The 27,716-nt window shown below is 37.7% G+C and overlaps 1 protein-coding gene across 1 annotated transcript; it reads left to right on the top strand.

The window, feature by feature from the left end:
• Positions 1-379: 379 nt before the first annotated feature.
• SENP1 (SUMO specific peptidase 1) lies at positions 380-26,918 on the top strand. Its single transcript, XM_015817132.1, has 18 exons — positions 380-399; positions 2,376-2,428; positions 3,452-3,582; positions 4,680-4,761; positions 5,645-5,804; positions 7,961-8,124; positions 8,586-8,685; positions 8,768-9,015; positions 9,259-9,313; positions 9,993-10,031; positions 11,072-11,156; positions 11,960-12,100; positions 12,687-12,818; positions 14,194-14,397; positions 14,658-14,737; positions 22,467-22,551; positions 24,258-24,353; positions 24,601-26,918. Exons 2-18 carry the CDS (start codon positions 2,422-2,424, stop codon positions 24,661-24,663), a joined length of 1,872 nt encoding a protein of 623 aa, XP_015672618.1. The 5' UTR covers positions 380-399; positions 2,376-2,421; the 3' UTR covers positions 24,664-26,918.
• The last annotated feature ends 798 nt before the right edge of the window (positions 26,919-27,716 follow it).

Below are 27,716 nucleotides of genomic sequence, written 5' to 3'. Positions count from 1 at the left end.
GAAGGAAGGAAAGAAAGAAAGAATCGCGGGCGGCGGTTTCCGAGAGGGGAAAGCGAGCGGGGGGAACGACGCGGGGTAAAAGGCGGGAACGGTCGACTGTGCCCTTCTCCGTCATGGTCGTTGCTTCAGCTTCCGGCGTGAGGGTGGGGGTCTGGAAGTGTCCCTATGGCAACAGCGCGCCTTGCCCCTAATTTCCCAGGCCCGACGCGCCTCCCTCGAGAGCCCCTTTCTCTGCGGTTCCCGCTCTGCTTCCCTTCCGTCCCCTTTGAAGGCCTGGCCTCGTACGGAGTGACTGAAAGAGAAAAGGACGGGCGGGCTCCGGTCGAGTGAACGGCGAGCGCGGGAGTCTCCTCGGTTTTAACCTCTCCTCCCTTGGGACAGGCCTGGCAGAGTTTGACGGTTGGTCGTGTTTCCTTGCAAATGCTTCATATTTCGTGGGGGGGGGGGAAGAGGGAGGGTATTTTGATTCAAAGCCCTGTTCCAAAGGTAGGTAACTTGCGTGTTTGGAACTAAGCTCCCACAAACTCGTATCGTTGTTTGTGTTGCCTGGGGCTGATGGAAGTGATATAACAAAGTAGCAAGCACGAGGTTTGCATGCCTGGGGCGTGGAATATCCCCATAGCTCTCAACAGTGCTGACTGGGGAGGATGGAAGTGATAGCCCAAAACAAATGTTAACCTCTTCACCCTGTTCCCTAAACAAGTGTCAGCCCTCAGACTAAGCTTTGTTACTAAATAAGCCTGAATACTGTAATGCAGTGGTTCTCACCCAATGGGGGGGGGTGGGTTTGAGGAAATGTTATGATTTAAATATTGAGTTATGTCTTGGAGGTCCGTGGCCACAAAAAGTGTTTAAAAGGGGTCTGTGGTGAAGAAAAGCTTGAGAACCACTGCTGTAGTAGGATAAAGTCTCTCCCATTGGCAGTCATTTTCTCCTCCCGAGTTTATTTCCCTCTGCTCCTGCTTTTGTAGTCTTTGGTAAGAGGAAAGAATGTAAGAGAATGGCGTTACCAATCTGGAATGAGCAGAGTTGGAATTAAAATTTTTTTTTTATAACATGTATATGTGAAAATGGTAACATTGTCATAGAGTTGTATGGCAGTGTTTCTCAACCTTGACAATTTTAAGGCATGTGGACTTGAACTCCCAGAATTCCACAGCCAGCATTGCTGGCTGTGGAATTCTGGGAATTGAAGTCCACATACCTTAAAATTGTCAAGGTTGAGAAACACTGTTGTATGGGATTGTAGAGTTCAACTAGGTAGTATAGCCTATGGCTCCAGGCAGGATCAAGTAGAATATTTCTGACTGGTGACTATTTGCCCTGTTTTAAAACCTATAGTGAATGAACCATAGTTTTTCCTGTTTTACGTTTGTTTCCCTTTGTGAAAATAGAATAGAGAAATCTGAATGTGGGAGGAAAATAACACACCCAGAATTGTAACTCCTACAGTTTGCCTTCAGTTCTTCGCAAATTCATCATCATGAATTGCAGACCAAATTAAAAGGATAATCACATCCTGAATAACTAGTTCCACTCTAGATTTTTAGTTACATCAAGAAACACATGAAGAGTATGAGATAGATACTCATCTCTTTTTAAAGACAACATCAGTATAAACAAATTGTATTTTGGAGACGTATCAAAAAACTTTTTGGCATTGATTTATTATTTAGACTGATACACTTAAGAGTTAGAAGAAATATTCTGTGGTGCAAGCTGGGATGCTGGACTTTATTTTTATTCAAAGAAGGAGAGGAAACAGCTTAAAATTTGTTGCTGTAGCCAATAATAAACTGAAGTTCTGAAAACATCTGTTGCAACTTGCCGATATATGAAATTACTTTTTTAAGAGATAAATTTTCTTTAAAAAAAAATAAAAAATCATTTTTAAACTGTATTGGTTAAGTTACAAGCCTAATCATAGCTTTCCCCCCAGCATACTGTAATAGGGAATGTAGAACGTGGGTAAACAGATGAAACATGTACATTTTTTTATAATAGCTATTTTGCTGTTATTAAAATGGCTCACTAATATTATATTTTACCATGATTTCATACAAGAATATGAACTGGCCCTCCCCAACCTGGTATGCTCCAAATGTTTTTGGTAGTCTGAAATAGCTCTTGTCAGTATTTGAGAGAATAAATTTGAATCCAACTTTTAGAGGACAGAAATAAATATTGTTTGTAGTGTCATCTCAAGTAGAGTTGGAGAAATGCAACTGATTTCAAAGCCTAATGATTATATCAGGAGATATTATGGCATAAGAGATATATATTTCCTTCCACTATGATTTTTTTTTAAATGTGACATCTGGTTCATCTGTTTATTTAATGTATAACATTTGCTTTATCTTCCACTCTTTTTTCAGGTTCTTGAAGATTCAATTAATTTGAGTCAGTTATGTAAAGAGCATAATGATGGGTGAGTATATGCTAAATTAATCCATTTAATTGTCAATTTTAAGTTACTGTTTTATAATCTACCATTTCAAGAAACCTCTCATTAAAGCAATTGGCAATCATTTTTAATTAGGTTCAAATTTATTATTTGACATTTAAGAATTAATGCATTTCTGAACAATTTCTGTAACTAATGGTTTTCCTAATGCTGCAGAGTATTTGCTATCGTTGTGGTTTCTTTAATGATCGTGAATGTACATACAGCATATGCCACAATTAGTAATTGTGATAGATTTGTGAGAGCTACCACATAACTATTCATCTCTTGCTAGGTCTACTTAAAATAATCAGGTTCTGAGGGGAGAACACATGCTTTTTCTTAATTTTGTGCTCTTTCCACCTGTTGGGTTCACATATTCTGTTAGATTATAATGGGATTTGCTGGGGAGCAGGGGAAGGTTTGTTTCGTGTGAACATAGCCACTGAGCTGTGTAAACTGCAGTTTATAGCTCAGTGTTATGAGTGAAACCAGTCACTTTAGTTCATTCAGCAAAATATGGTTGAAATATATGGCTTAATGGAGTGGAAAGTAGTTATATTCAAAGGGTCCTTTACTCTTATACTTTTTAAAATAATATTTTAAAATATAGTTCCTTTTTAGAAGCAGCAAGTACTCATTGAAAGCATGCTTTGATGCTTTTTATAAGTTGCTGTCATTAGTGTTGCTTGATTGGTGTTTTCTTCCTTGTATATGTATAATTTTTCTATTTCTTTATCTTCTGTTTATTTACCTTTTTCATAAGCCCAAAATTGCAAACATTTAATCTTTTGCTCTCATTATTATACTTGTTACCTTTCCCTGCGTTAAAATTGTGGAGAAATGCTAACACATTGCTTGTACTTTGGTGCTGCTTTTTATCTTTTCTCTATTGAAGTTTCGCATGTATTCTTCAGTACTTTCTATTTTATTATGTAGAATCTGTAATAGCAAGAAAACAAATTGCTTATTTTTCTTCCTCAAATAATAAACTTTTTTTAATTAAAGATGAAACTACTGACTGTATGAAGATGGATGCTGGGGACTATATGCAAGCTAATCATACTTCTGTGTTCAAGACTTTTCCTGAGCAACAGAATTTTATTTCAGGCAACCAGCATCCATTGTCTGACAACAAGGTTTGGGAATCAGTTACTTCTGCTTTCTTATCTGTATAATGATTTTTATAAATCAATATATGTCTGATTATAAATTAATTTTGAAATTACATTTAATAAAGAAGCTAGAAACTTATCTTATGTCACTCTGGCTATTCAGATCAAGATTTATAAGATTTTAATCCTCTGCTTCTAGATATTCAAGCCTCTGTGATTAGTAAAAATGCTGCAAAATTTATTACAGAATATTTGGTACATGCGGTGCTTGCTTAAACACCAATTGACACTGGGATTTTCATCACTAAGTGATATGGTCATTAGGTGAAACATTGTGTAACAGCACCCCTTAGCATCAGCAATGGCAGGGGCATTGCAACAGTTAGGTTGGTCATAAATACCATTCCTTCAGCCCCATTGTAACTGAACAGTGATTGAATAAATAGTCATTGCGCAAGTACCTGTCCTTATTAATATGAATCATTATTTTTTGCCTTACAATCATGAACAGTAATAACATTTTATCAGTTTCTTCTGTTTAATAGTTTTCTCTGATTTGCTTTTCCAACTTTGTTAATCTTTACTACTGAAGTTCTAGACCAGCGGTTCTCAACCCATTTCACGGGGGTCGCCAAGCAAGGCTGTCCGCCATTTTTTCCCCTTTTCTGGCGGGTGCCTTACCTCCCTTGAGCTGGGCCAGCTGGTGGTCGGCCTGCTCCGTCTCTGCCGCTTGCCAGCTACACCTCGGCCGGCGCAGGGGGCAGAACCACGCATGCGTGGCGCTCCCAGGCAGGGAAAGTCCTCGACTTACGACCGGTTGGGTAGTCCTCGACTTACGACTGGTTTAGTCCTCGACTTACGACCGGTTTAGTCCTCGACTTACGACCGGTTGGGGGTCGCGGCATTAAAAAGGTTGAGAACCACTGTTCTAGACTGTGAAATAACCATGTTGAGATTGTTTTGTACTATTTTTTATCTTTTGTAATCGATTTTCATTATATTTTGTAACTGAAGAATGTTAGAGGGACTAGGAGTTGCAATTACTTCTTAACATGTAATTGTAACTACTGAAACTACTGGTTCTTTTCTTGACATTTTTAATTTTTTGTTTCTCTGTTTAGTTTTTATCAAACAAGTTTAACAGCTTCGCCGAACCGTCCACTTCTCTAACGGGAAATACTTGTAGTTTCAATTACTATCCAGGTAAGTCTGGTTGCATTGGCTTGTAAACAGATGAAGATCTGTCAGAAGATTCTAACAGTTAAGTAACAAGTCACATGTGATCTGTGTTTTCAATATTACAATTTATAGTTGAATCTAAAGTGTCCACTAAATAGAGGGGTGGTCTTCATTTAACGTGTGGCCTTATTCCTATAAGGAGTTAATATAATTTGAAATGTTCTTCATGGTTTATAGAGGCATATTTGCCGGTTGGATGACTTGGTAATTAGAAATATCAATTGTTAGCAGGAATTTCCATTTACTGTATCCTTGGGACCTATTCTATTGTCAGAATCTGGTTTCAAATTCAAAGTATGTTCTGTAGTTTGGTCTGAGCTCAGGTTTTTTAAGAAAGGCATTGCTAATTTAGCAGGCATAGACTTACATTTGTAAAATATATGTATTTTGACTGAATATTCTGATGCGTTCATTTGCATACTCTGCATATTGAACATTTTTTGTTTGCATTTTTACAATATTGAATATCTCTTTCTGAAAAAAGTAGATAGGACCAAGTAAAATTTAGTGTGGCTCAAAGTTTGGTTGGAAATTTTGGTAGGAATTGATTATGGACAGTCAAGTTGACTATGTTCACCTCACTGACTTTTCTTAAAAGTGCTTTTGTAAACGGATTGAATTGTAACATTTACAAATAAAAAAAGTTAATTATTAGCACAAGGTAGTTTGTTTAAACATAAAGAAAGCCAGTTGAGTTTTCCTTTCAAAATATATTTTGGAAAATCTCTTTAAAATATTTGTAATTTCTTCTAAAAATTGGGGAACATAGAAAACATATTTTTATGTAGTAGGTAATATAAAAGATTATTGGCATCTTATTGACCATTCCTTGCTTCTGCTCTGGCAGAATCCCCAAGCTTTGAGAGCTGCCCAGCAACTGGAGTAAGAAGAACATTTGGAACAAGTCCCAATGGTCAGTGGAAGAGTTGCAGCTCCCCTCTTGGCTCTGTTTCACAGAAGCCCAGAGTAAGTCGCAGTGTATATTTTGAAACACGCAAAAATCCAAGGTACATAAAATTTTCTCATTTTTTTTTTGTTATTAACACCTTAATTCTATTTGTTACAGGTTTTGTAATCTTTTAAGAATTATATGAAACATTCTGAAATGTAACAAAGCTTAGATATGCGGTTGCTTAGGAAATAAATGCTGGCAGTCCTCACCCATGGTAATTGGGACCGGGAACTCTGTTGCTAAGCGATACAGTCATAAGGTGCGATGTCACATGACCACATCAACTTACAATAACAGTTTCAGCATTCACGGTTGCTGTCTTTAGATGAATTCTATGTGATTGCACCATCTTGCAGTCACGTGATTGCCATTTGTGACCTGTCAGCTTCCCCATTGACTTTGCTTGTCAGAAGGCAGCAACGAAGATCACAAATGACAATCGTGATTGCTGGACACTGCATTGTAATTGCAAGCCACTTGCCAAGCGCCTGAATTGTGATCATGTGACTTTGAGGACAGTGTAACAGTCACGAGGGGTACAGTGCTGTCATTTTGAATGATCACTGAACAGGTGGACATTAAAAAAGGCTACCTGTAATAGTTTTAATGTACTAATTGGTGAAGGGAATGTCCCTTATTCATAGACATCTGAGAAACAGAATATATCACCCTGGTTCTTTGTGTCATTTGGTAATTTCGATGCAACAGACTTCACATGAGACATCTGTATTTTTTGCCAATTAAAGTCATTGAGACAGGCTTTGATTAGCATAGAATATTGGTCTGTTTCATTTGAAGTCCACTGTACTGAAGTACAGTAATTTGAAATTTAGCTGTACAGGTAGTCCTTCATTTACAACAATTTGTTTAGTGGCCGGTTACAATGGCACCAAAAAGTGATTTATGACATGATTTATGACCAGTTTTCACACCTATGACCATGTGATCAGTATTTGGGCACTTGGCAACTAATATATATTTATGAGAGTTGCACTGTCCAGGAGTCACCATTTGTAACCTTCTCGGCCGACTTCCAACAAAGTCAGTGGGAGAAGCCAGATTCACTTAACAAGCACATGAGTCACTTAACAATCAAGGTTATTCACTTAACAGTGGTGGCAAAAAAGTCATAAAATGGGATGACTCAATTAACAACTGCCTTAGCAATGGAAATTTTGGGCTCAATTGTCATAATTTGTGGACTACCTGTATAGATATAAAAGCAGCTGCAAATATCTTAAATGAACTGCATATTAGTGATTTAAAAGTAAAGGGGACTTTTATGCAGCTTTTTAAAAAAGTTTGATTTGGTTTACTTCTTGTGAGATTGGCCTAACTTACAAGAAAAGGCCGAATCCTATAAATACATGCTTTTAAATTTACATGGTTGGGAGAGTTGTATTATAGAACTTATTTACATTTTTTCCTTGCTAGAAAGACAGACCAGGTTGTGAAAACCTTATCTTACATGTTCAAGTTAATGGGCTAGATGCCAGGTGTGGTATCCCCTGGAATATGAGTAATGATATTAGGAATTACCAAATCATAACAGCAAAGCAGGAGGAGGGCCAGAGGTTGAAGACCAAGAGAGCTTCTGGGAAAGGAAGCTTAAGACTTCCAGCCTATATAGGCTTAACAATGTTCATTATATAGTCAGCAGGAGAATAGATGAAGACTATCAAATTCACAGTTTAAAGTGAAGAATATTAAGTCAGAGTTCAGACATAAACCTCATATAAACATTGTGGAAGGACTTGAAATAAGATCATACTTGAAAACTCAATTATTCTGGAGTTGAAGCAGTTCGCCATAGATGAGTGGATCAATATTCCCAATTACAGGACTATTTGGTTGCAAATTATTGCAGTTAAAGAAGTGATTATTTTTTACAGTATTATAGTCCACTACTTGAATCCTTTATCTGTTTACTCAGAATGCCCTTATGTCAGTAGAATCCACACGAAAGCTATATCAATGTTAACCTCCTCCGAAACACAGTATCACATCATTTTTTGTTACTGTACATTATTCTAGGTTCATTATGATTTTTTTTCACCATACTATATGTTTAAATTGTCTTTTTTAAAGAGAATAATCATGGTTTTGTTAGAGTTTCTATTTGAGTTTTTTTAGAATGCAAAGAACCATATTTAAAACTTGAATGTCTTTATAAGCCTAGCTAAAAAGAGTTATTTTTATTTTTTTTTGCAGTATGGCTGCAAATTCCTTTGTTGGAAAATCAAACCACCACAGTCACATTTCTACCTATGAAAAATCCTTTCCAATTAAGTCTGTCGCTAATCCATCATGTCGTCGGAGCTTACTAAGTCCCAAGAAGTCTCAGAGAAGATTCGTCAGTACTGTAGAAGAGGTAGGTGAAAAAGGAAAAAAAATAAATTGAATCTGCTTTGGTGGAGGAAGACACACACACACATATTCACACACACACATTCTAACACAAGATAGATCTGGAATATAAATATACAGATGTGTGAAATACAGGTGTTCATAGACTAACCAACTGCCCGTAAGCCAAATTCCTATTCTCTATGGAATGCCATATGCTAAATAAATAAAATTTCTGCGGAATCATTCTTATTTATGGACAAGACCATTTGTCTGTACTCTCACATCACTGAGATCATTTTCATCCCTGGTGATGCTTGTTTTAGGATTTTAATTTGTTCTGCATATTAGATAAACTTAGTTTGTCAGTGATAAATTACTTTAAACCACTTTTGCATCCTATAAAATAATTGTGTTTCTATGTAGACACTCTATTATTGTACTGTGTACTTTCTGGTAATGTATGGGATTTTTTTTTCTCCCCAGATAGTTCGGGAAGAAGAGAAAGAAATATACAGGCAGTTGATTCAAATGGTTACAGGGAAAAATCTGTCAGCTTCCAAAGCCTCTTCATTATTGTCTCTTCATCTGTGAGTCTCTGAAATATATTGATTAATCTGATTGCCTACAAGTTTGTTTCCAAAATTTCTGGCCTTTTGCTTTTGTTTTCAGGCCCAGGTGTGCAGGTTCCAATAAAAAAAATGTGAAAGAAACTGAAAACAAATGTATGAAACCTTTTGATGTTTGTGGTCCCTCTCTGGACAACCAGTCATCCAGTCTTCTCAGGATACAGGAGCAGCATTCTCACAAACCACTGCCACAACCAGTTTGTAGTTTTACTTCCCCTGTTAACTTTGATCTCAAGACCAGTACACCCATACAACAAACTAATCTAGTAGCATTGGATGTGCAGACTGAAGGTAAAAACATAACTGATATACATTGAAATATTGTGGATTTTATTTCATGACCCCAAATTCTTGAATTATTTTCTCCAGACCATCTGCACTGTTAATTCTCAGATGCAGGTTTGTTGTTTCTCCCAGCCTGGTACCTAAATTAACTGAATAAATCTGAATTCAGTCACGATACAGATTCTGTTTTGGAGAAGATTATTGGTACAGAGTAATGTTAAATCTTGCACCCTGTTTTGTTTGATCTAGGATGTGATTCAGTCATAATGTTAAATGGCAAAGACTTCAGATCTCCAGCTCCAAGGCAAGTGGGCTTTCTGATTTGTAGAAACTACAATTTATTGTTTTGAGGGAAGTAGACCAAAAAATATGGGTGAAGTAAATTTGTTGAGCTTAGGCTGCCAGAATAATTAGAACAAATTTATTAATGCTTCATTCATTTTAGAGGGACTTTAGCATTATTTCTGATGTTGGGATTGTCCATTTGGCCTTGGTTTACTTTGAATAAAACATTTTACTGCATTAGTAATTAGTGCAAATTTTGTAGTTTCGTGTAATAAACCTCAAAGTTTTTTCCCCACCCTCTAGACTATTAGAAAGTGCCTCAGACTTTTCTTCAGATTTTCACTGCTTTTCAACTCTGCTGCTGTTTCAGAGTTTTTCTGTAGTCCGTTTGCAGTACCATTTACTGAAGCACTCTGTTTCCCTGGCTTTTTTTGGATATACAGTATCATTTAAGCAGAAAGTGTGACCTTTTCCCAATTGCTGATTCTGATAAACTTCTGAAATTGATAGAATTTGCTAGTAAATTTTTGGTAGAAACTTTTGTTTGGTTGCCAAGTGCACATTTGGACTTAATTATTTACTGCTCTTGATATTCTCTTCTGCCTTAGCAGCACTATTGGAATTTACCTTTAATAACTTGCTTGGTTTTTTTTCCTGGAAGAAACATTAATCCTTTCTACTTTCTGTTTCCATTTTAGTATACCTTTCTTTGAAGCTGAATTGTGGATAAAAGAATTGTAAGAATTTCTAAGAATTTCTAAATCCCTTTCTTAAAGCTAAATTTGCCTTCTTGATTTGACAAGCCATACACACACACACACACACACACACACACACACACACACAGTTTCCTTTTCCAGTACTGTAAAGAAGCTCTAGACAATCTGAATTCCTATTGCTAACAAGGGCAGAGAACTTTATGTTAAGTTCACATGTCTTTGTTGTATCTTACATAGGATCACGTAGGATAGAATATTTGAGAGACTAAAGGATATGGAACTTTAACTTATTAATTTGTGGTCTCAAGACTGAAAATATTTTATAGAAATCACTGAGAAATCTCTGGGGGAGAGGGGCAGTTAAGAAGTGCAGAAAATGAATGAATGAATGAATAAACAAACAAACTAATAAAGTACCTGTGAAATCACTGTTCTGATTAGATACCAATATTGGAGAGCTTTTAGGAGTAAATATAAATCTTTTAAAGTTTTAAAATAGAAAAATAAGTATTCAAATCCCAGCACTAAATCTTAGTCTGTACTATTAGATCCTTTCTTACAGATCTTTCAGTTAAATGTGGGCAATATTTGGAAGATAGGTGCCATAATTCGCCCTTCTGATTATCTGAAGAGCTGGAGTGATGCTATGATATTAATGAGTGCATTCATTTTTTTCGCTATTTACTTTTCAAAGGGCTGCCCCCACATGGCCTCAAACTGCCCCCACATGGCCTCAATCTGACTATTTGCTACTGCATGTTATCGTTTGATCTAGGAATTACCACTGAAATGCAATTGAAGTCCCAGTGTGCAAGCTGCAAGCTGCCTATCTTGAATTAAATGCGTGTGTGGGTGTCCAGCAGGACTAGAACTAGATCAGCAGACGTGACACATTCACCCAGCATTCCCCATCTTATATCTCAAACCAGCCTTCCCATAAGGAAGGAGCAGGAGCTGAAAGAAATAATAAGATAGGCATAACTAAAAGTGTGCAAAAAGGAATTTTCATGGCTGGTGATTCTGAATATTCAGTTTGTTATGTAAAAACTTCCATCTAGAACCAGTGTATATGACTCCCGAGCCCGTGAGAGATTGCGACATATAGAGGAGCAGAAAGCCTTGGCATTGCAGTTACAGAATCAGGTGAGATAACTCAACATGGTTATTGTTTTTAAAGGCTCATCCAGGTGCTTTCTATCTTTGCTAGGAATGATAATAATTGATGCAATTGAATACATAGTTTTCCTTAATATTGCCATTTGAGTCCCTTGCATGCTAGATGACCCATGTCCTGTTTGGTCATTGTTTCAAAGGTATTTACTTCCCTAAATAGAGTAATAGAATGACCACAGGTAACCAAAAAAAAAAGCAATGGAAGCAACATCTGACTTCCTGCTGGCTTCTCCATTGACTTTGCTTGTGGGGAGCTGGCAGGGAGTATCAAAAATCACCACAGTGGCACTGCAGGACAGCATATCAGTGTTGCTGCAGTGACCACAAGTTTCCCAATACAGCTGGTCTGAAGATCCTTGAAATTTCAATCCCACAGGAGTGATGGGTCCCAGATTTTGGACGTATTCTTTAAGTTGGCCTATTTGAGGTACTTTGATTCAAAAATTGTTGCCTTATAGTGCACCTTTTCACCCAGTTGAAGGTTATAGACAAATAGAAGAGGTTTATAGGTTGAATTGGAAACTGATAAGCTAGATATCAGCAAGCTTGGTCATATTTATGAACAGTCACTAGATTTTCCTGTTGTTGATATGGGCTTTTATATAACCATAATTCTATATAGGTTTGATGACTGCATCCTTCTGTACATAAATTAATGTAAGAAATCCAGATAATGGGGGTGGGCAACTTGATGAAATTCCTGTCCACAAACGTCTGGGATTGACCACTTGATATAATGTTAAGTGTCACTATTTTAATGATATTCTTTTTAGAGACTGCAGAAAGAGACCTCAGTACCTGAGTCAATAAATTTACATCTTCGAGTTCCTCTTGAAAAGGAAATTCCTGTTACCATTGTTCCAGAGGATAATAAGATAGTGGAAAGTGAAGATGAATTTCCTGAAATTACAGAGGTTAGCTTTTACATTAATGGTAAAAAATCTTGCTGCCTTGGTGAAATAAGTACCTGGATAGTAGTTTATAGAAGTGAACAACTGTCCTGGCAGAGTTGTTCTCAAACTGTGTCTCTTCATAATACATCTCTGTGATAGCATGCTCTGTAGTGTTTTGAAGTTCTCTATTTCATTAAAAGCTAGATTTTTTTGGGGGGGGGGTCTTTTAGCCTAACTTGATATTTCTAGTAGTTTTGTTTCCTGTTATCTGCATTTCTTCAGTGGGGAAAATTTCAAACCCTTTCTTTTTTAAGTGCAACATTAAAAATATATAGGAGGTAATCAAAACATTTCCAGACTTTTCCAAGAGAAACCTGTTTGTAGAACATAATTACGTGAAAACTTTTTCAATATATAATTTTCCTGATCCACAGCCTCCCCCTCCGAAACTTTCAATATGTCCGACCTGCATTACTCCTCTTTGTGTTCTCACTCTGCATTTTGGGTCTATCCTTCATAATGAAGTTTTTACTTAGGAGTCTGGTTTTTCAGCTTGGATTAAAAACCTCAGTGAAACCCAATTCTCTTTCCTATTAACTATTTATAGGAAATGGAGAAAGAAATAAAAAATGTATTACGAAGTGGAAACCAGGACGAAGTGTTGAGTGAAGCCTTCCGGTTAACCATCACTCGGAAAGACATTCAGACTCTTAAGCACCTCAACTGGCTCAATGATGAGGTAAATCTTCAGTCTCTGTTTCAAACCTAATTTTTAAACTCATAAATCTGAGTTGTAAAGGCTCTTTGAGTCCAACATCTACAGGTATCCAGAAGGGCAGCTGTCTAGCCATCATTAAAATACACTCATCACTGCTCTGGATAATTGGCTCTAACTATTTAACTGCTCTATTCATACTGTTGGAATTTTTCCCTTAACATTCAGTTGAAATCTGCTTTTTTAAAATAACTTACATCCATTATTCTTTGTTATGTAGTCTAGTGAGATTTGTACAGGTAGTTCTTAAGTTATGCTCATTTGTTCAGTGACCATTTGAAATTACACTGAATGAATGGTACTTGCCCAATCTGCAAAGTTATGACAATTGCAGTTCCCGCTCAATCACATGGTCAAAATATGGGTGCTTGGCAGCCCACCCATACTTAAGACAGCAGAGATTCTTCAACGTTTCCCATCCTTTGTCTCCCCTCTCCATCTCTGTCCTTTGGCCCCCTGTACTCCGCAGTTGCTACCCTCCTGTGTTCCATCATCCCCGTTGTCATCTTCTTGCTCCCACTGCTAGTCAAATAATCCTGGCTTGATCCTTCGAGAGTCCTTCTTGAAATCATACATGTTTTCTTCGTGAGACTTTAGAGAGAAGACCTTGTGTGACATCAGCTGTCTTCTGAGGGGCCAGGCTGGGTACACTTCAGCAATAAGATTTCTTTACCTAAAAAGAGAAACACAATGACCAAAGGCAGGCAAAAAAAAGCCATTGGTGAAGCAGCAGCTTCTGGCTTCTCTATTGAATCTCCTTATGTTAATATGGCAGGGAGCATTGGAATCTTCCTTCTTTCCTTTCTTCCCCTTCCCTACAGGCAAGTAAACGGCTGCTACTGGGTGGGGAAGAGAGTGAGGGATTGTGAGACTGGCTGGGAAACTCATGGCATAGGTCAGGGGTAGGCAACCTCGGCTCTTTTATGACTCATGGACTTCAACTCCCAGAATTCCCGAGTCAGCACTGACTCAGGAATTCTGGGAGTTGAAGTCCATGAGTCATAAAAGAGCCGAGGTTGCCTACCCCTGGCATAGGTGAACATGAAGATCACATGACACAGCAACAACACAGCAGCAGTCAGTAGCACTGAAGCACCTACAACTTTCTCAGATTTAATTACTTTAGGAGTCATGGGCCATGGATTTTGGACACATTCTGTAAGTTAGCGTCCAAATGTACTTGGTTCAAAAATTGTTGCTCTATGATGCACTGTTTCACCCAGGTCATGACATGAGAGTTTTAGTGGTAATATACCTGTAGATAGATGTTTTTTAGGAATAGAGAAGAAATGTCTTGGAAAAAACATCAAATACTAACATGTATTTCTCTCACACACAGATTATTAATTTCTACATGAGTATGCTGATGGAGAGGAGTAAACAAAAAGGCTTTCCAACTGTTCATGCATTTAACACATTTTTCTTCACCAAGTTAAAAACTGCTGGGTATCCAGCTGTAAAACGTTGGACTAAAAAAGTAGATATATTTTCTGTGGACACTTTATTGGTTCCTATTCACCTTGGTGTCCATTGGTGCCTAGCAGTAAGTATATTATGCATATATATATATAAATGTTCAAGTAAATTCACAGCAGCTCTTTCAAATGTTCCTTGTTTGTTCTGAATGCATTCTAAATTCATTCTTTGTGATGGCTTTTCATTTTGGCATTTTTACTTTCCCAAATGCTTGCTTCTGAAACATTTTTCCATTCTGTTTCCTGCATTATCCCAAATGTGTCAAAAGTACGTACTTCTGGGTAAGATTATGCCAATGTCTTGATACAAAATTTTTGCCTTGTTTAGGTTACTGACTTCAGGAAAAAAACCATCACCTACTACGATTCAATGGGTGGATCCAACAGTGAAGCTTGTAAGATACTCTTGTGAGTATCTCTTTTACGTTAAATGGGTTCATGTTTTCGTCATGATCTTAGCATTGATAGAAACAATCTTCATGCCAAGTGGTTGTTGCTGTTATAACACTTGGGAATACTGAACTTTCAGGGTATTTTCCAAAGAGGCAGCTAAAAGCACGTGTGCTTCTGTAACATGAAAGGTAGATAGTACCCCCTGTAAAATCAATTCAAACAAATCTGATAAATTCTTTCTGGGAGGCTTCCTGTTAAACTTGAGCCTCTTGGCCCTTTACAGTATATTAAAAAAGGGTCTAGGGTATGAATCTCCAAGCGCTGTGCTCTTTTATATTGTGATTGCAATCTTAAGTGTACTATATTTTCATTAAAAAGTTCAGGAATTTATATGAGAGTTATTTGAGAGTAGAAAAATGAAAGAAATGTAACATACAAGGCAGTTATAAAAAGAGATCATATTTGATAATAAGGCCCTTAAGAATACAGAATAAAGAGTTGGAAGGGACCTTGGAGGTTTTCTAATCCAACCCCCTGCTTAAGCAGGAGACCCTATACCATTCTGAACAAATGGCTGTTTCAAGATGGCAATCTCTTAAAAATCTTCAGTGATGGAGCATCCACAAGTTCTGCAGGCAAGCTGGTTAATTGTTCCTCTGTCGGGAAATTTATTGTTAGTTCTAGGTTGGATCACTCCTTGATCATGTTGCCCTGATTTTGGGGATAGGCTCTTGTATCTGAACAAAATGGCAGATTTGAACTTTGAGAGCAACATTCAGATTAATCCACTCTTAAATGGCTTTTCCATTTGGAAAGTGTATTGATCACAGTTTTGGACAGAAACATTGTAATACAGAATTAAAAGATGAACACGTCAAATAATGTTGCTCGAGCATGAAGCTTTGAGTCAAGAAAACTGCATCAAACCTGATCCATTGTCTCTTTGTTGATATTAGCAAGTTAGCGACAGATTTTGATTTTAAAGACAACAACATTGGTTTATTGTATTTTTGTTTGATTTTTCAGTTTTTGTAAGTTATCTGAAAATTACATTACAAAGAACACTTTATTAATAGTTCAAAGAATTTATTTATTAGAACATAGAAGATTGAATAATAGAGTTGGAAGGGACCTTGGAGGTCTTCTAGACCAGTGGTTCCCAACGTTTGTGGCTTGAGGAGCTAGCTGGCTCGCATGTGCACGTGTGTGCAGCTCAACTTGTGCAAGCAGTGGGCCGATGGACATGCACACGCAGCCCAACTTTATGCAAGTTGAGCTGTGGACCCATGTGCATGCATACGGGCCCGCCACTCGTGCAAATTGAGCTGCGTGTGTGCACATGCGCACCAGCCCGCCACTTGGCACGGCCCAGTTGCAGATAGTCCAACCCCCTGCTTGAGTAGGAGACTTTATACCGTTTCAGATAAATGATTGTCCAGTCTCTTTTTGAAAGCCTCAGGTGATAGAGCAACCACAACCTCTGGATGCAAAAGTTCGTTTTGCCTTCAGAAGTTCAAAATATTGTTTCAGTGAAGCATTTCAAGGTCCTCTGTGTCAGTTATTAGGTGAATACATTCTCCCGAAAGAGCGTTTTTTGCTAGAAACCCATCAAAGAATGATGCATGTTGCAATTACATGACCATGGGACACTGCAACTGGTTGTAAAGTTATGCTAGTTGCCAAGGGCCCAAAATGTGGTCATGTGACCATGGAGCCAATGACATTTTACAATGACCAGACGTGTTTTACCATCCATAGCGCACCTGTTCCAAGGCCTTCGTAACTCCAAGGGCACCAAACAAGCAGCCATAGGTTACCTAGCCGCACAGTACAGGTAGTCCGCCACCACAATTGAGCCCAAAATTTCCATCACTAAGCAAGGTAGTTAAGTTAGTTTTGCCCCATTTTACGACCTTTATGCCATGGTTGTTAGGCAAATCACTGCAGTTATTAAGTGAATTGTGTCTGTTGAATGAATCTGGCTTCCCCTTTGACTGGGAAAGTTACAAATGGTGATCACATGATCTTGGGACAGTGCAACTGTCATAAATATACGACAGTTGCCAAGTGCCTGAATTTTGATCACCTGACCAGTGGGGATGCTGCAGTGGTCATGAGTGTGAAATCCGGTAATAAGTCACTTTTTACAGTGCCATTGTAACTTTGAACAGTCACTAAAGAAATGGTTGTAAGTTGACAGCTACCTATAATGTTAAGTTAATGTTAATCCATGGGTTGTCCTTCATCTGCAGGAACACATGTAATCATTAAAGTGTCAGTGAAGGCCACAGTGTCCCTGATATCCAAAGCAGCCTGATATGAGACTTATAATGTTTCCTGAAATGAATGCCTTGCCACTATATTCAAGCAACTTGTAGTTTGGGCATTATGGTAATGTGTTTTCTGTGAGGTGCTTCCTGAGAGATTTCATCCTGTAGCTAGGCTTCTCATAAAACCTTTGCTAAAGGCTATTAAGACATTTCCCAGGTGGCAGTGATTGATAAGTTTGTGAGTTGCAAGTTGTTTGAGGAACCACTTGTTTTTTTATGTACCTATGCGATCTTGATATTCTGCTGAAGATGCTCTGCTAAATATATCAAGACTATCTGATGTTCATCTAGCTATGAAGCGCAGCCTACATTCTCTTATAAAAGCATCCATTAAATGAACACCCTACTGATGGAAATTAACCTGCTTTCATTGTGGATGCTTTCCACCAAAAATTAGAACTTGTTTGCTCTTGCTTTCTCTTGGTTTTGTTTGACATTTTTAAATTAGTGGTCTTGATTACATAGTCTGTGAATATTAGTCTAATGAATTTATCATTTCTACAATTATTGTACTGTAAAAAGGATATACATAAGAAAGTACTAATGCTGCAAAATAAAATTAGTTAAGAAAATGAAAGAAACATAGCAATTAACGTTAAGTCTGCAGGTTCCATAAATCAAAATGACATAAGAAAGGCTTTGCTAGGATTAGCGCCACAGGGAATATATCTTGCTGGAATTTAATCAAATATTTTTCAACGTAGCATACTGAATGTAATGGAAGTTACATTCTTAGAAATCTACTTATTTGCATCCAGGGAAAAATGTTTTCTGAACCTTGGATCGATCTATAGTATAGAAAATTTGGAAACCATCCACCTTTATTCCTTTAAAGCATTTCTACTTTTCCAGCTGTGTGAAGGAGCTTAAAAAGACAAGAACAAACATATAAATATGTCCCACCAGCTTCAAAAAGCAGGGAAATATTTTTACAAGTGACCAGGGCGGGCTGGAGGGTGGGACCTTCTTGTTCCAGTAATTAGCAGCAAGTTCTACCACAGTTGCTGCATCTGTGGAACCAATATAGGTATCTCAGGCATTTTGTCAGGGCAGGCAGTGGTATCTGCAAGCTACTATGATCTATTCTTGACAAAATTAAAACAAAGCCCAGAAACTACTCATGAAGCTTAGTGAAACACTCCTTGGGATTGATGGTAGGAAAATACTCCATAGGAAGGAAGTATTTTTTTAAAAAAAAAGAAAAGACTTGAAAATTGGTGATTTTTCCTCTCCCTTACACCAAAGGATTGTTTTATCAGTACATTACAGGTAGTCCTGTTTAGCAACCTTGATTGGGATCCACAATGTGGTTGTTAAGTGAGAAATCGCATGACCATGACTGCAATTTTCCTTATCTTTCCTTTTCTTGTCAGAAAGATACAACCCTAAAAGCTGTTAGGGGTCTTCAAAGTTGGCCCTTTTATGACTTGGGGACTTCAACTCTACAAATCCACAAATTGAAGTTCACAAGTCATAAAAGGGCCAAGTTTGAAGACCCCTGAGCTGGGTGAACAAAAATGGTGGGAAAACTTTCTAGAATTTGACTCAAAAGGAAGTGGGGTAAAAGGGCAAATCTTATAGCCTGCTCCCATTCCCCCACCTTTTGGAGTATTTACCCCAGTACTAGAATAATTAGCAAGAAGAGAATTAATGTTTGTATTTACATTCAATGAAGAGGAACAATTGCAAGAGAATAAGAAGGCACACAAAATGGGGAATACGTTTTGAAAGGAATGCACTAGTGCCAGCTATTTGCCAGCTACCAGCCAAGAGCTGTTTAGGAAACAAGCAAACTAGGAAGGTGTGAAGCTGGATAAAGTCTTGTAAGTTTTTCAGGAGGCTAATTAAGATCACAGAGTTGGGCTTGTTAAGGAAGGACTTTTGGGGAATGTGCTGTACTATGCTGTGGGGAAAAAGCTGCTTAGGAAGAGATAGTTTTCTTAAGCACTCTCTGCTGGGGACAGAATAAACAAAATGGATCAGGGACAGGACAACACGCATTCACTGATTGTAATGGGAACACTTGTAAGAGATGCTGCAAAGATTGTATATGTGGGCATTAGTTGCGAAGTTACTTTTTCATTACAACTAGGAATGGTCATTGCCCGAGGCAATTAGCAGTTAGGAAGCAGGCAGTGGTAAAATGTTATGGTTAAGTGAAAGAGATAATTTACTCAATATATATTTAGATAAATATATTGGACTAAGCTTTTTGTTGCTAAATAATTTGATGGTTGCCCTGAGAATAATGTTGTGGTTACAGCTTTTCTGCTATTTTAATCTTATTGGTAGTAAGAATGGGAAGACTTCAGTTTTGTCTAGATGATTAGTGGACATCTAGAATAATGCAATGGGAACTCAGCTTTTAGCTGATCGTTACCCTTTCCATAACTGATTTTCCCTTTCTATTTCCTTTCAGGAGGCTTTAATTGGTTGAATGCAGTGGGAGGATCACACCGGGAACAGGGGACAGAGGTCCTATTCATGGTTAGTGACCCTTTCATGCTTTCAATCTTTAGAGCTTCCTGATTTTTGGTGAGTTTTGAATGATTTGTCTGTCCCTTTTTAGAAAGGGAAGAAATTTATAAGGTTATAAATCTGTGGTTTAATTCTATAAATTGTAAATCCTGTTTGAAAAATCACTTAAGGCAAACACACTAGTCCAATTTAGCACAAGTGTCAGATTACGATTATTTAAGAATTTTAGATAGTTGGGATAGCTTAACTTTCTTCTTTCAGCAAAGGGCCCTACAAAGTTGATGATGAATACTTGATGAAGTGATGGAAGGATTATGATTTTAGTTGATTGTATATTTTAGATTGTAACAGTGGGGGGTGGCAGTTCACACGAAGGAAGCAGTTTGCCTTAAAGTACCAATGCATAATGCTTCAGAAGTAGTGAAAAATGAAGCATTCAAAAGATACTAATGTGTGTGAGACAGTTTAAGGTGTAAGGTTGAAGAAAGTACCTGAAATGCTTTGGCACATGCACAGTAGTTTCTTGAACACCTGTGTAGTCCTTGTGTCCTTTGCATCCATCAGAAAATTCCCTTTTTTTTTGTAAGTGATAGGTAGTTCTCAGTTGGTTCTAACATTTGTTTTGACTAGAGTGATCATAATTCAGTACAAATTAGGATATTCTTATGTAGTCATTGTTCATTGGTAGAAAGCAGCATTCTGGTCCATTTGAGTTTGGAAGCTAAGCAGGTTTCAACTTAATACTTGAATAGAAAATGACTAACAAATTCCTGGAATGTATGTTAGGCTGAGTAAATAATATCAAGAACAATTTTTGAATCTATTCTTTTAATTTTTTTACCCTAAATGATTTTCTTGAATATAGTCTTAATTTAAAAAAATCGCTGTTCACTTTCATTAAATCTGCCTATTTAGAAATATAAGCAGTTGAAGTTTCACTTTTTAAATCTTTTTAAAATCTTTCTATCCTATAAAGCTGCAGAAAGTATTGATGTTAGTGAGTGCTGGCAATTTTTTTCAGCTTTCTTTTCAGTATTTTTGTGTAGAATGGGAGTACTTTAATGTCTTTTGCTTTTTTTACACCTTGCATTTAAAAACAGACACAGTAGCATGATATAAGGTTATTTTGAGAATTGCAAAAATGAGTTTAGGGCCCTTAGACACCCCATCTCTATGTAAGACAGCGGTTCTCAACCTATGGGTCACGATCCCATTTGGGGTCGATCGACCATTTCACGGGGGTCGCCAAGCAAGGCTGTCCGCCATTTTTTCCCCTTTTCCGGCGGGTGCCTTACCTCCCTTGAGCTGGGCCAGCTGGTGGTCGGCCTGCTCCGTCTCTGCCGCTTGCCAGCTACGCCTCGGCCGGCGCAGGGGGTGGAACCACGCATGCACGGCGCTCCTGGGCAGGGAAAGTCCTCGACGTACGACCGGTTGGGTAGTCCTCGAATTACGACCGGTTTAGTCCTCGACTTACGACCGGTTTAGTCCTCGACTTACGATCGGTTTAGTCCTTGACTTACGACCAGTTGGGGGTCCCGGCATTAAAAAGGTTGAGAACCACTGATGTAAGAGGATAAGTTACCACGATGACCTGGTAACATATCTTTATAAAAGCAGATGTTTTAATGAAAATATAGCAACAAGCAAGTTTTTCATTCAACAGGAGAAACCATAATAAATTTCAACTTACCAATTGAGCCAAGAAGAGATACTTGGGGGAAGAAAATATACCATTACTTTTAACTTAATTCTTCATCGCTAACTGAGTAATCAGGATGTTGCCATATGCTGGGCCGTTAGGACATTTATTTCTGTGATGGTTGGTGATGAATCATTAAAATGATGGGACCCCCTTAGCAAGCACCCTGGAAAGTACAAGCATGCTTTGTTTTAATATTTAGGATATCTGTGTCTGCTATTCTGTGATAATTATCTCATTAGTTGCTGTTTAATCCAAATCTATATCAGACAGAGAATGAAACCAAACTTTATGAGTTACTGCTTGAAGTAAAAAAAAAAATTGCAGTTACCTTAAGCCAAATGCAAGATAGTACTTGCAGCAAAGACAAAATACAACCTTTGTGAACAAGCCCCCAAGAGTACTAGAAATTTCCATATAGAGATAATTGAAACAAATAGTAAACTGTTTATCCCTTGCCAAGACAAGAAAATCCTGAATGTGTGTATATAGCAGTACAAGTGTATTAGGACTCTTATTGTTTGTAATGATTCAAAAAGATATACATCAGACTGTGCTTGACTAAGAACATGATTATTTCTGCTGTTCATTAAAGCGAGCTTCAAAATGGGTGTTGTGTTTTTAGGAATTGCGGGAACTTGGTGTGTTAATGATGTTTGATGCAGTGTGAGGATTTCTTTAAACAGTGGTGCTATGGTGTGGAGACTATTCATTGAATAATTGCTAGTGGACTTGCAGAAAACATTTCTTCTGAGTCACAGAGTATGCATGGTTTTAAAGTATATTTTGACTGCGTAAAAACAAGCAATAGAGCTTTATGCTTTTCTGCGTTTTCCTCACTAAACATTTTAGTCAGTTTTAAAGTCTTGCCACATATATAGTAACAGTTCTTACGTGACTTGGGATTCCGAGTAGAGCAGGTAGTAAAATTATTTGGGAATCCAGTATGCATGAAGTTATCAGACAAAGGCTAAATTTCCTGGTGACACTCAATTGGCCAGGGCTTTTCTGTCTGGGAATGGAAGAACAGGATAACTCTCTCTTGCTGAGAGGAGCAAGAGGTCAAACTCCTCTTCTCGTCCACCCTTTGATTTGTTGACCTGTTAACAGCTTTGATCATCCTGATATAACTGAACAGTTTTGCTAAGTAAAATTCTTAAAATGCAACATTCATTAAAAGCATTTCATAAGTTTTGTTGTGTGCTAAAAGGTTTGTGTTGTTTTCCAATCTCTGCAGGCAGTACTTAAAACAGGAAAGTCTGGATAAAAAGCGCAAGGAATTTGATACCAATGGCTGGATGCTCCTGTGTAAAAGAAGCCAGGTGTGTTGGTTTTATATGGCTGATTGTGTAAGACTCTGAGTTGTTTGTATTATCAATCATAGCTTGTATGTACTTCCCTAGTTTAAGATGTCAGAGGTGGAAGCAGATGCAGATATTTAATATATGCACCTGAAGAAAATTATGAGAATAATATCGACAGGCATATATAGGTAGATCTCGACTTACAACAGTTCATTTAGTGATCATTCAATGTTGTGACACTAAAAAAAGTGAGTTATGACTTTTTCACATGACCATTGCAACTTCTCCATGGTCACATGATTAAAATTCAGATGCTCTGCAACTGGTTCATATTTCTGATAACTGCAGTGTCCTAGGGTCATGTTGTTCAGCTTTTGCGACTTTCTGACAAGCAAATGGGAAATCCAGATTCACTTAACAACCATGTTGCTAACTTAACAAATGCAATCATTCACTTAACTGTGGCAAGAAAAGTCGTAAAATGGGGCAAACTCAATTAACAAATGTTTCACTTAGCCACATAAATTTTGGGGTCAATTGTGGTCATAATTTGAGCTATTGTCAACCCTTTCAAGAAGGCCAAGTCAGAAAGCAAAACTCCACAAGTCTGATTGGAACTATCATTTATTAATACAGATTATAGTAAAAGAATCTTAGACGTCTCACTGAGTTTTCCCTCTCTCTCTTTAAAAAACTCTAGTAAATTAAGGAGTTAATCTGAGCTTCTTTCTCCTGCCTTTACTGTTTCTTAGCCTTGAAGTATGCTTTGGTTTATATCGTGGTCTCTGCTTAGTTTCCCCAAGGTGAGCTAGGAAATCTGACTGATCATGCCCCCTCTGGCAGCCGTTTTATGAGAGTATCATTTCATATAATTCCAAATTTGGAGCCAATTTTGAAGGTTTCTGATCAACTGGAATCTGAATGCTTGTGGTAACTCTTTTTCAACACTTACTGCAGTATACAGCTGTTGCAAAAACTCTTAGCATTCTCCTTGTTCTGCTATTTAAGGAAAAAGTTACATTTAGTATTTCCATTTGCTTTCCAGCTGCACTTTACTTCTCATGGGGCTTATTCTTTTTTTCATTTCGAGCCCTTGTTGCTCTCCCCTGAAAAAGCCAGGCAAAGTGGCAGGAAGTTGAACAAAGAAGGGACACTGGAATGAAGGATATATGATGAGTGGGAGTAGGACACAGGCATAGATATCTTTAGTAGTTTCTGCAGCCAACTGTAATTATTTGAACTGGAGCTCAGTTGTGATTGGAACTAATTGTGGAACCTGTGGTAAAAGAGCCATGGTGACACAATGGTTAAAGTGCAGTATTACAGGCAAACTGCCCACAGCCAGGAGTTTGATCCTGACTGGCTCAAGGTTGACTCAGCCTTCTATCTTTCTGAGGTCGGTAAAATGAGGACCCAGATTCTTGGGGGCAATATGCTGACTCTGTAAACCACTTAGGGTTGTAAAGCACTATGAAGCAGTATATAAGTCTATTGCTATTGCTATCTACTTTGCCCTGTTTGCCAATTTGAAGCTTTGCTTTTGGTGCCCTTGCCTCTGTCTTGATTAAAACAGTCCTTTAATAGTAATACTTTGACCTGTACTCTTCCATTAAGAGCTTAAAACTTCGTCTGTTGTGTGCACTTTATAACAGTAGTATTGGATAAAGTTCGATGAAGTTCTCATCAAGAAAATAAAGGGAGATGGGTTTATTTGTCTTTTAAAGGAGATCCCACAACAAATGAATGGCAGTGATTGTGGAATGTTTGCCTGTAAATATGCTGACTGCATTACCAAAGACAAACCAATTAACTTTACTCAAGTAAGTTGGTGCTGAATGGGCACCTCTTTGTTTTTATGGGAAACACTGGTTATGGGAATTTGTGGCTACAGTTTGTAAATACAGTTTCAAAAATGATGATTATTTTTAACAAAGTACTGGCTAGATTAATCTTGGTTTTGTGTTTAAGCAAGAGAGGAGGGGCAGAAATATGTCAGTATGCATTAAAAAATGAATGCCCTGGTAATGTTACAAATATATTGATATTACTGATTTCTTACTGTTAAAGCAACACATGCCTTACTTCCGGAAACGAATGGTCTGGGAGATCCTCCATCGTAAGCTGCTGTGATTTCATGCCAAGTAAGACTCTTCAGAGACTGAAAACCCCAGGTTTCCTCTTCTTGGCCATCTCCAAATGGACTGCATGGGTTTCTCCACTGACAAGACTATGTACATTACACTTGGTGTCTTTAAAAAGAAAATACACCTATTTCTTGGACCAGTGTGCCATGCGGCCTTTTTGAAGCACACATTTTCTTTTGTATTTTGAAACTCTTATTTTTTACAAGGGACATTTGAGACTTGGAGGAATGCAGCTTTTTATCTTCAAGAAGATTTCTGCCTCTCTTAATAAAATGGCCGGCTTCTGCAAAGGACTTGAGACCTGCCAGTGTTCAGCTCTAGGCCTTGGTGCAGGGAAGCACTTGCAATCTTTTCTTGGATCTGTCAGGATCTAGAGAAGACTCAATGTCATAGTACTAAGTAGTTGTGGGTTCTCCATATTACTGTTGCTGCAGCTAAATTATCTGATGTAAAACATGCAGGGATGTGTTTTGGGGAATCTATTTGGCCCAGGTTTTTCAGACATATGTGCATGTTTATGTGTTTTCTGCTTCTTATAATCTGTTAATAACATGGGTGATTCCCACAGCAGTTGCAACAACTTAGATTCCCTTTTATTCTTAAACTATTAAAGAGAAATGGCATTCTTTAAGAATGGAAGGCGAATAGTCACCAGCACATGAAAAGTAACCACTTGCTCTGTTTTCCACCATGGCAGTGACCTTTTGGATTCTACAGTAGAGTTGCCCAGTGGAAAATTAACAATCCTTTATGTTGACATTCAGTGTTTATTTTGTCACAGTAAATGAGTCATCCTCTGATTATTGAGAGATTATGAGGATTATGAGTTACCCTCTGATAATTCAGGACTAAGCATTTATCCTAAAGACACGCAAGGATTTGTGGGAAGAGGCATTGTGCACCGAAAGTCCTTATTCTTCACTGTCCCCTCCCCAAGCCTGCCGTGGTGGGTTTTGAATCTGAGAAAGAAAAGTCAGACACCTTTGTGGCCTACATCACTGCATTCAGATGACTGGGATTATTATTGAAAGCCAGCATTTTTTTTCTTAACCATATTCTTGCAATGCGATCTGGAGCTTAGTTTCATGAAAAACTAAAATTTTGAAGAGTTGGTGCATTACATTTTCAATAAAAGTAGGATTTATAGCAAACTAAGCAGCTGTAATGTCAGTGGGTGTTCATTTGACAGGATTAAATAGTTCATCTTTCAGCTCTTTGTAGAATTAAGGTACAATATAACTTGTTTTAAGACTTTAATTATTGGTAAACAGTTTTTATACTACAAATATATAAATATATATATATATATTTATATGCCTTTCCCAATGACTGCCAATGAACAAATATATATATATATATATGAGGTTTGCAGCTTTTTTTTCTCTCTTTAAAAAGCTGAATTGAAAAGTTGCTTTTTTACTCATATGCTCCTCCCTCCTGTTTTTGTTGTTAACAGCAATTAATGAATTGAAGAATGCTCTAAAGAGTCTTTTTTTTTTCCATAATCCTATTTTTGCTTTGGATTACAACTTCCATCAGCCTCCTCCGATCCAGTTAATGGAAATTGAGAAAAATATATTGTACATGGGCACTAGATAGGGGAAAACTGATACTGAATCTGTCCAGCTTTTGTATGAAACCAGTAAGAAAGAGATCCTGCTGGCATAGGCTTTTATCTCTCAAGGGGCAAATTTTTCACAGGGCCCATGACACCCTGTTTAACATTGATGGAATCATTGTCTTTTGTCCAATATGAGAGAATATTGCCTTTTCAGATCATACTGAAGACTATCTTCAGTCCACCACCAACAATTTCGGTATAGCCAATCTTGCATTTGTTTCAGTGGAATCCATATTTAAATGGAAATTTTATATAGCAGCTGGATTGGTCTCTGTTTCTGCCATCAGCCAGCAGAAATGGAATGCAGCACGCAGAAAGGATTCAGGCTTGGATTTAAGTTCGCATGTCACACATACCTCTTGATGTATCTTTTTTTAAAAATAATAATTCTAAAGTAAATGTCCTCTTGTATTTCTGCCATCAAACAGGGAACATTTTATATATTCTATATGTGGAAACAATAGTTTTGTACAAATTTCCATTAGCCTTCTTAGACAGGTTTGTACCTTTTTTGATGTCTCGTATTTTTTTATACCAGTCTCCGGTCCCCTTTTTTATGTTTTTTCTTCATAATCTAATTTTATTTTGTAATGTGTTATTCTTAAATAAATCCAGCCATTTAAAAATGTAAAGAATCAAAGTCTGTTCTTTTATTACCTGCAATGTAATGTAGCTTGTATTCTTATTCCAGAGGATATAGTATATTTAATAGAATATAGTCATAGCCCTGCCATACATGCTTCACTGATTAGAAGGGAGTATCTTTTTGCAGAATAAGACCTTAGTAAATTATACTAAGCTTTTATTCTACAGTATAAACAGAATTAAGCTTACCCACAATAAAGCTTACAATTACCTATTAACATATTAATTAGCTATTCAGCTTTTACAAATGTGGTTTTTTTTTTTCTAAAAGAACCAAGTCCTTGCTTAGACAATGCTTAGAACTTTTAATCCAACAAAATAGCTAGAAATTTGTTTCATATGATTCACTGAATACGATTCCCTCTTGGTTCCAAATATTTTTTGGGAGATTAAGAAGTGGGAATATTTGATGTTCACGTAATCCTTGATCTAGAACAGTGGTTCTCAACCTGTGGGTCGGGACCCCATTTGGGGTCGATCGACCATTTCATGGGGGTCGCCATGCAAGGCTGTCTGCCATATTTTTTGTCCGCCATATTTTTTGTCCGCCATATTTTTCCCCTTTTCCAGCGGGTGCCTTACCTCCCTTGGGCTGGGCCAGCTGGTGGTCGGCCTGCTCCATCTCTGCCGCTTGCCAGCTACGCCTCGGCCGGTGCAGAGGGCGAAACCACGCATGCGCGGCGCTCCCGGGAAGGGAAAGTCCTCGACTTACGACCGGTTGGGTAGTCCTCGACTTACGACCAGTTTAGTCCTCAACTTACGACCGGTTTAGT

The sequence above is a fragment of the Protobothrops mucrosquamatus genome, unplaced genomic scaffold (genome assembly GCF_001527695.2).
Source record: "Protobothrops mucrosquamatus isolate PMUCROS unplaced genomic scaffold, P.Mucros_1.0 scaffold555, whole genome shotgun sequence".
Lineage (NCBI taxonomy): Eukaryota > Metazoa > Chordata > Lepidosauria > Squamata > Viperidae > Protobothrops > Protobothrops mucrosquamatus.
The sequence above is the reverse complement of the archived record's forward strand: the minus strand, read 5'-3'. Positions and strand labels throughout refer to the sequence as shown.

Coding starts and splice junctions, on each gene's coding strand:
- SENP1 (XM_015817132.1), top strand. Junction 9,016..9,258: donor ATTGGATGTGCAGACTGAAG/GTAAAAACATAA, acceptor TGTTTGATCTAG/GATGTGATTCAGTCATAATG. Junction 12,819..14,193: donor TCAACTGGCTCAATGATGAG/GTAAATCTTCAG, acceptor TCTCACACACAG/ATTATTAATTTCTACATGAG.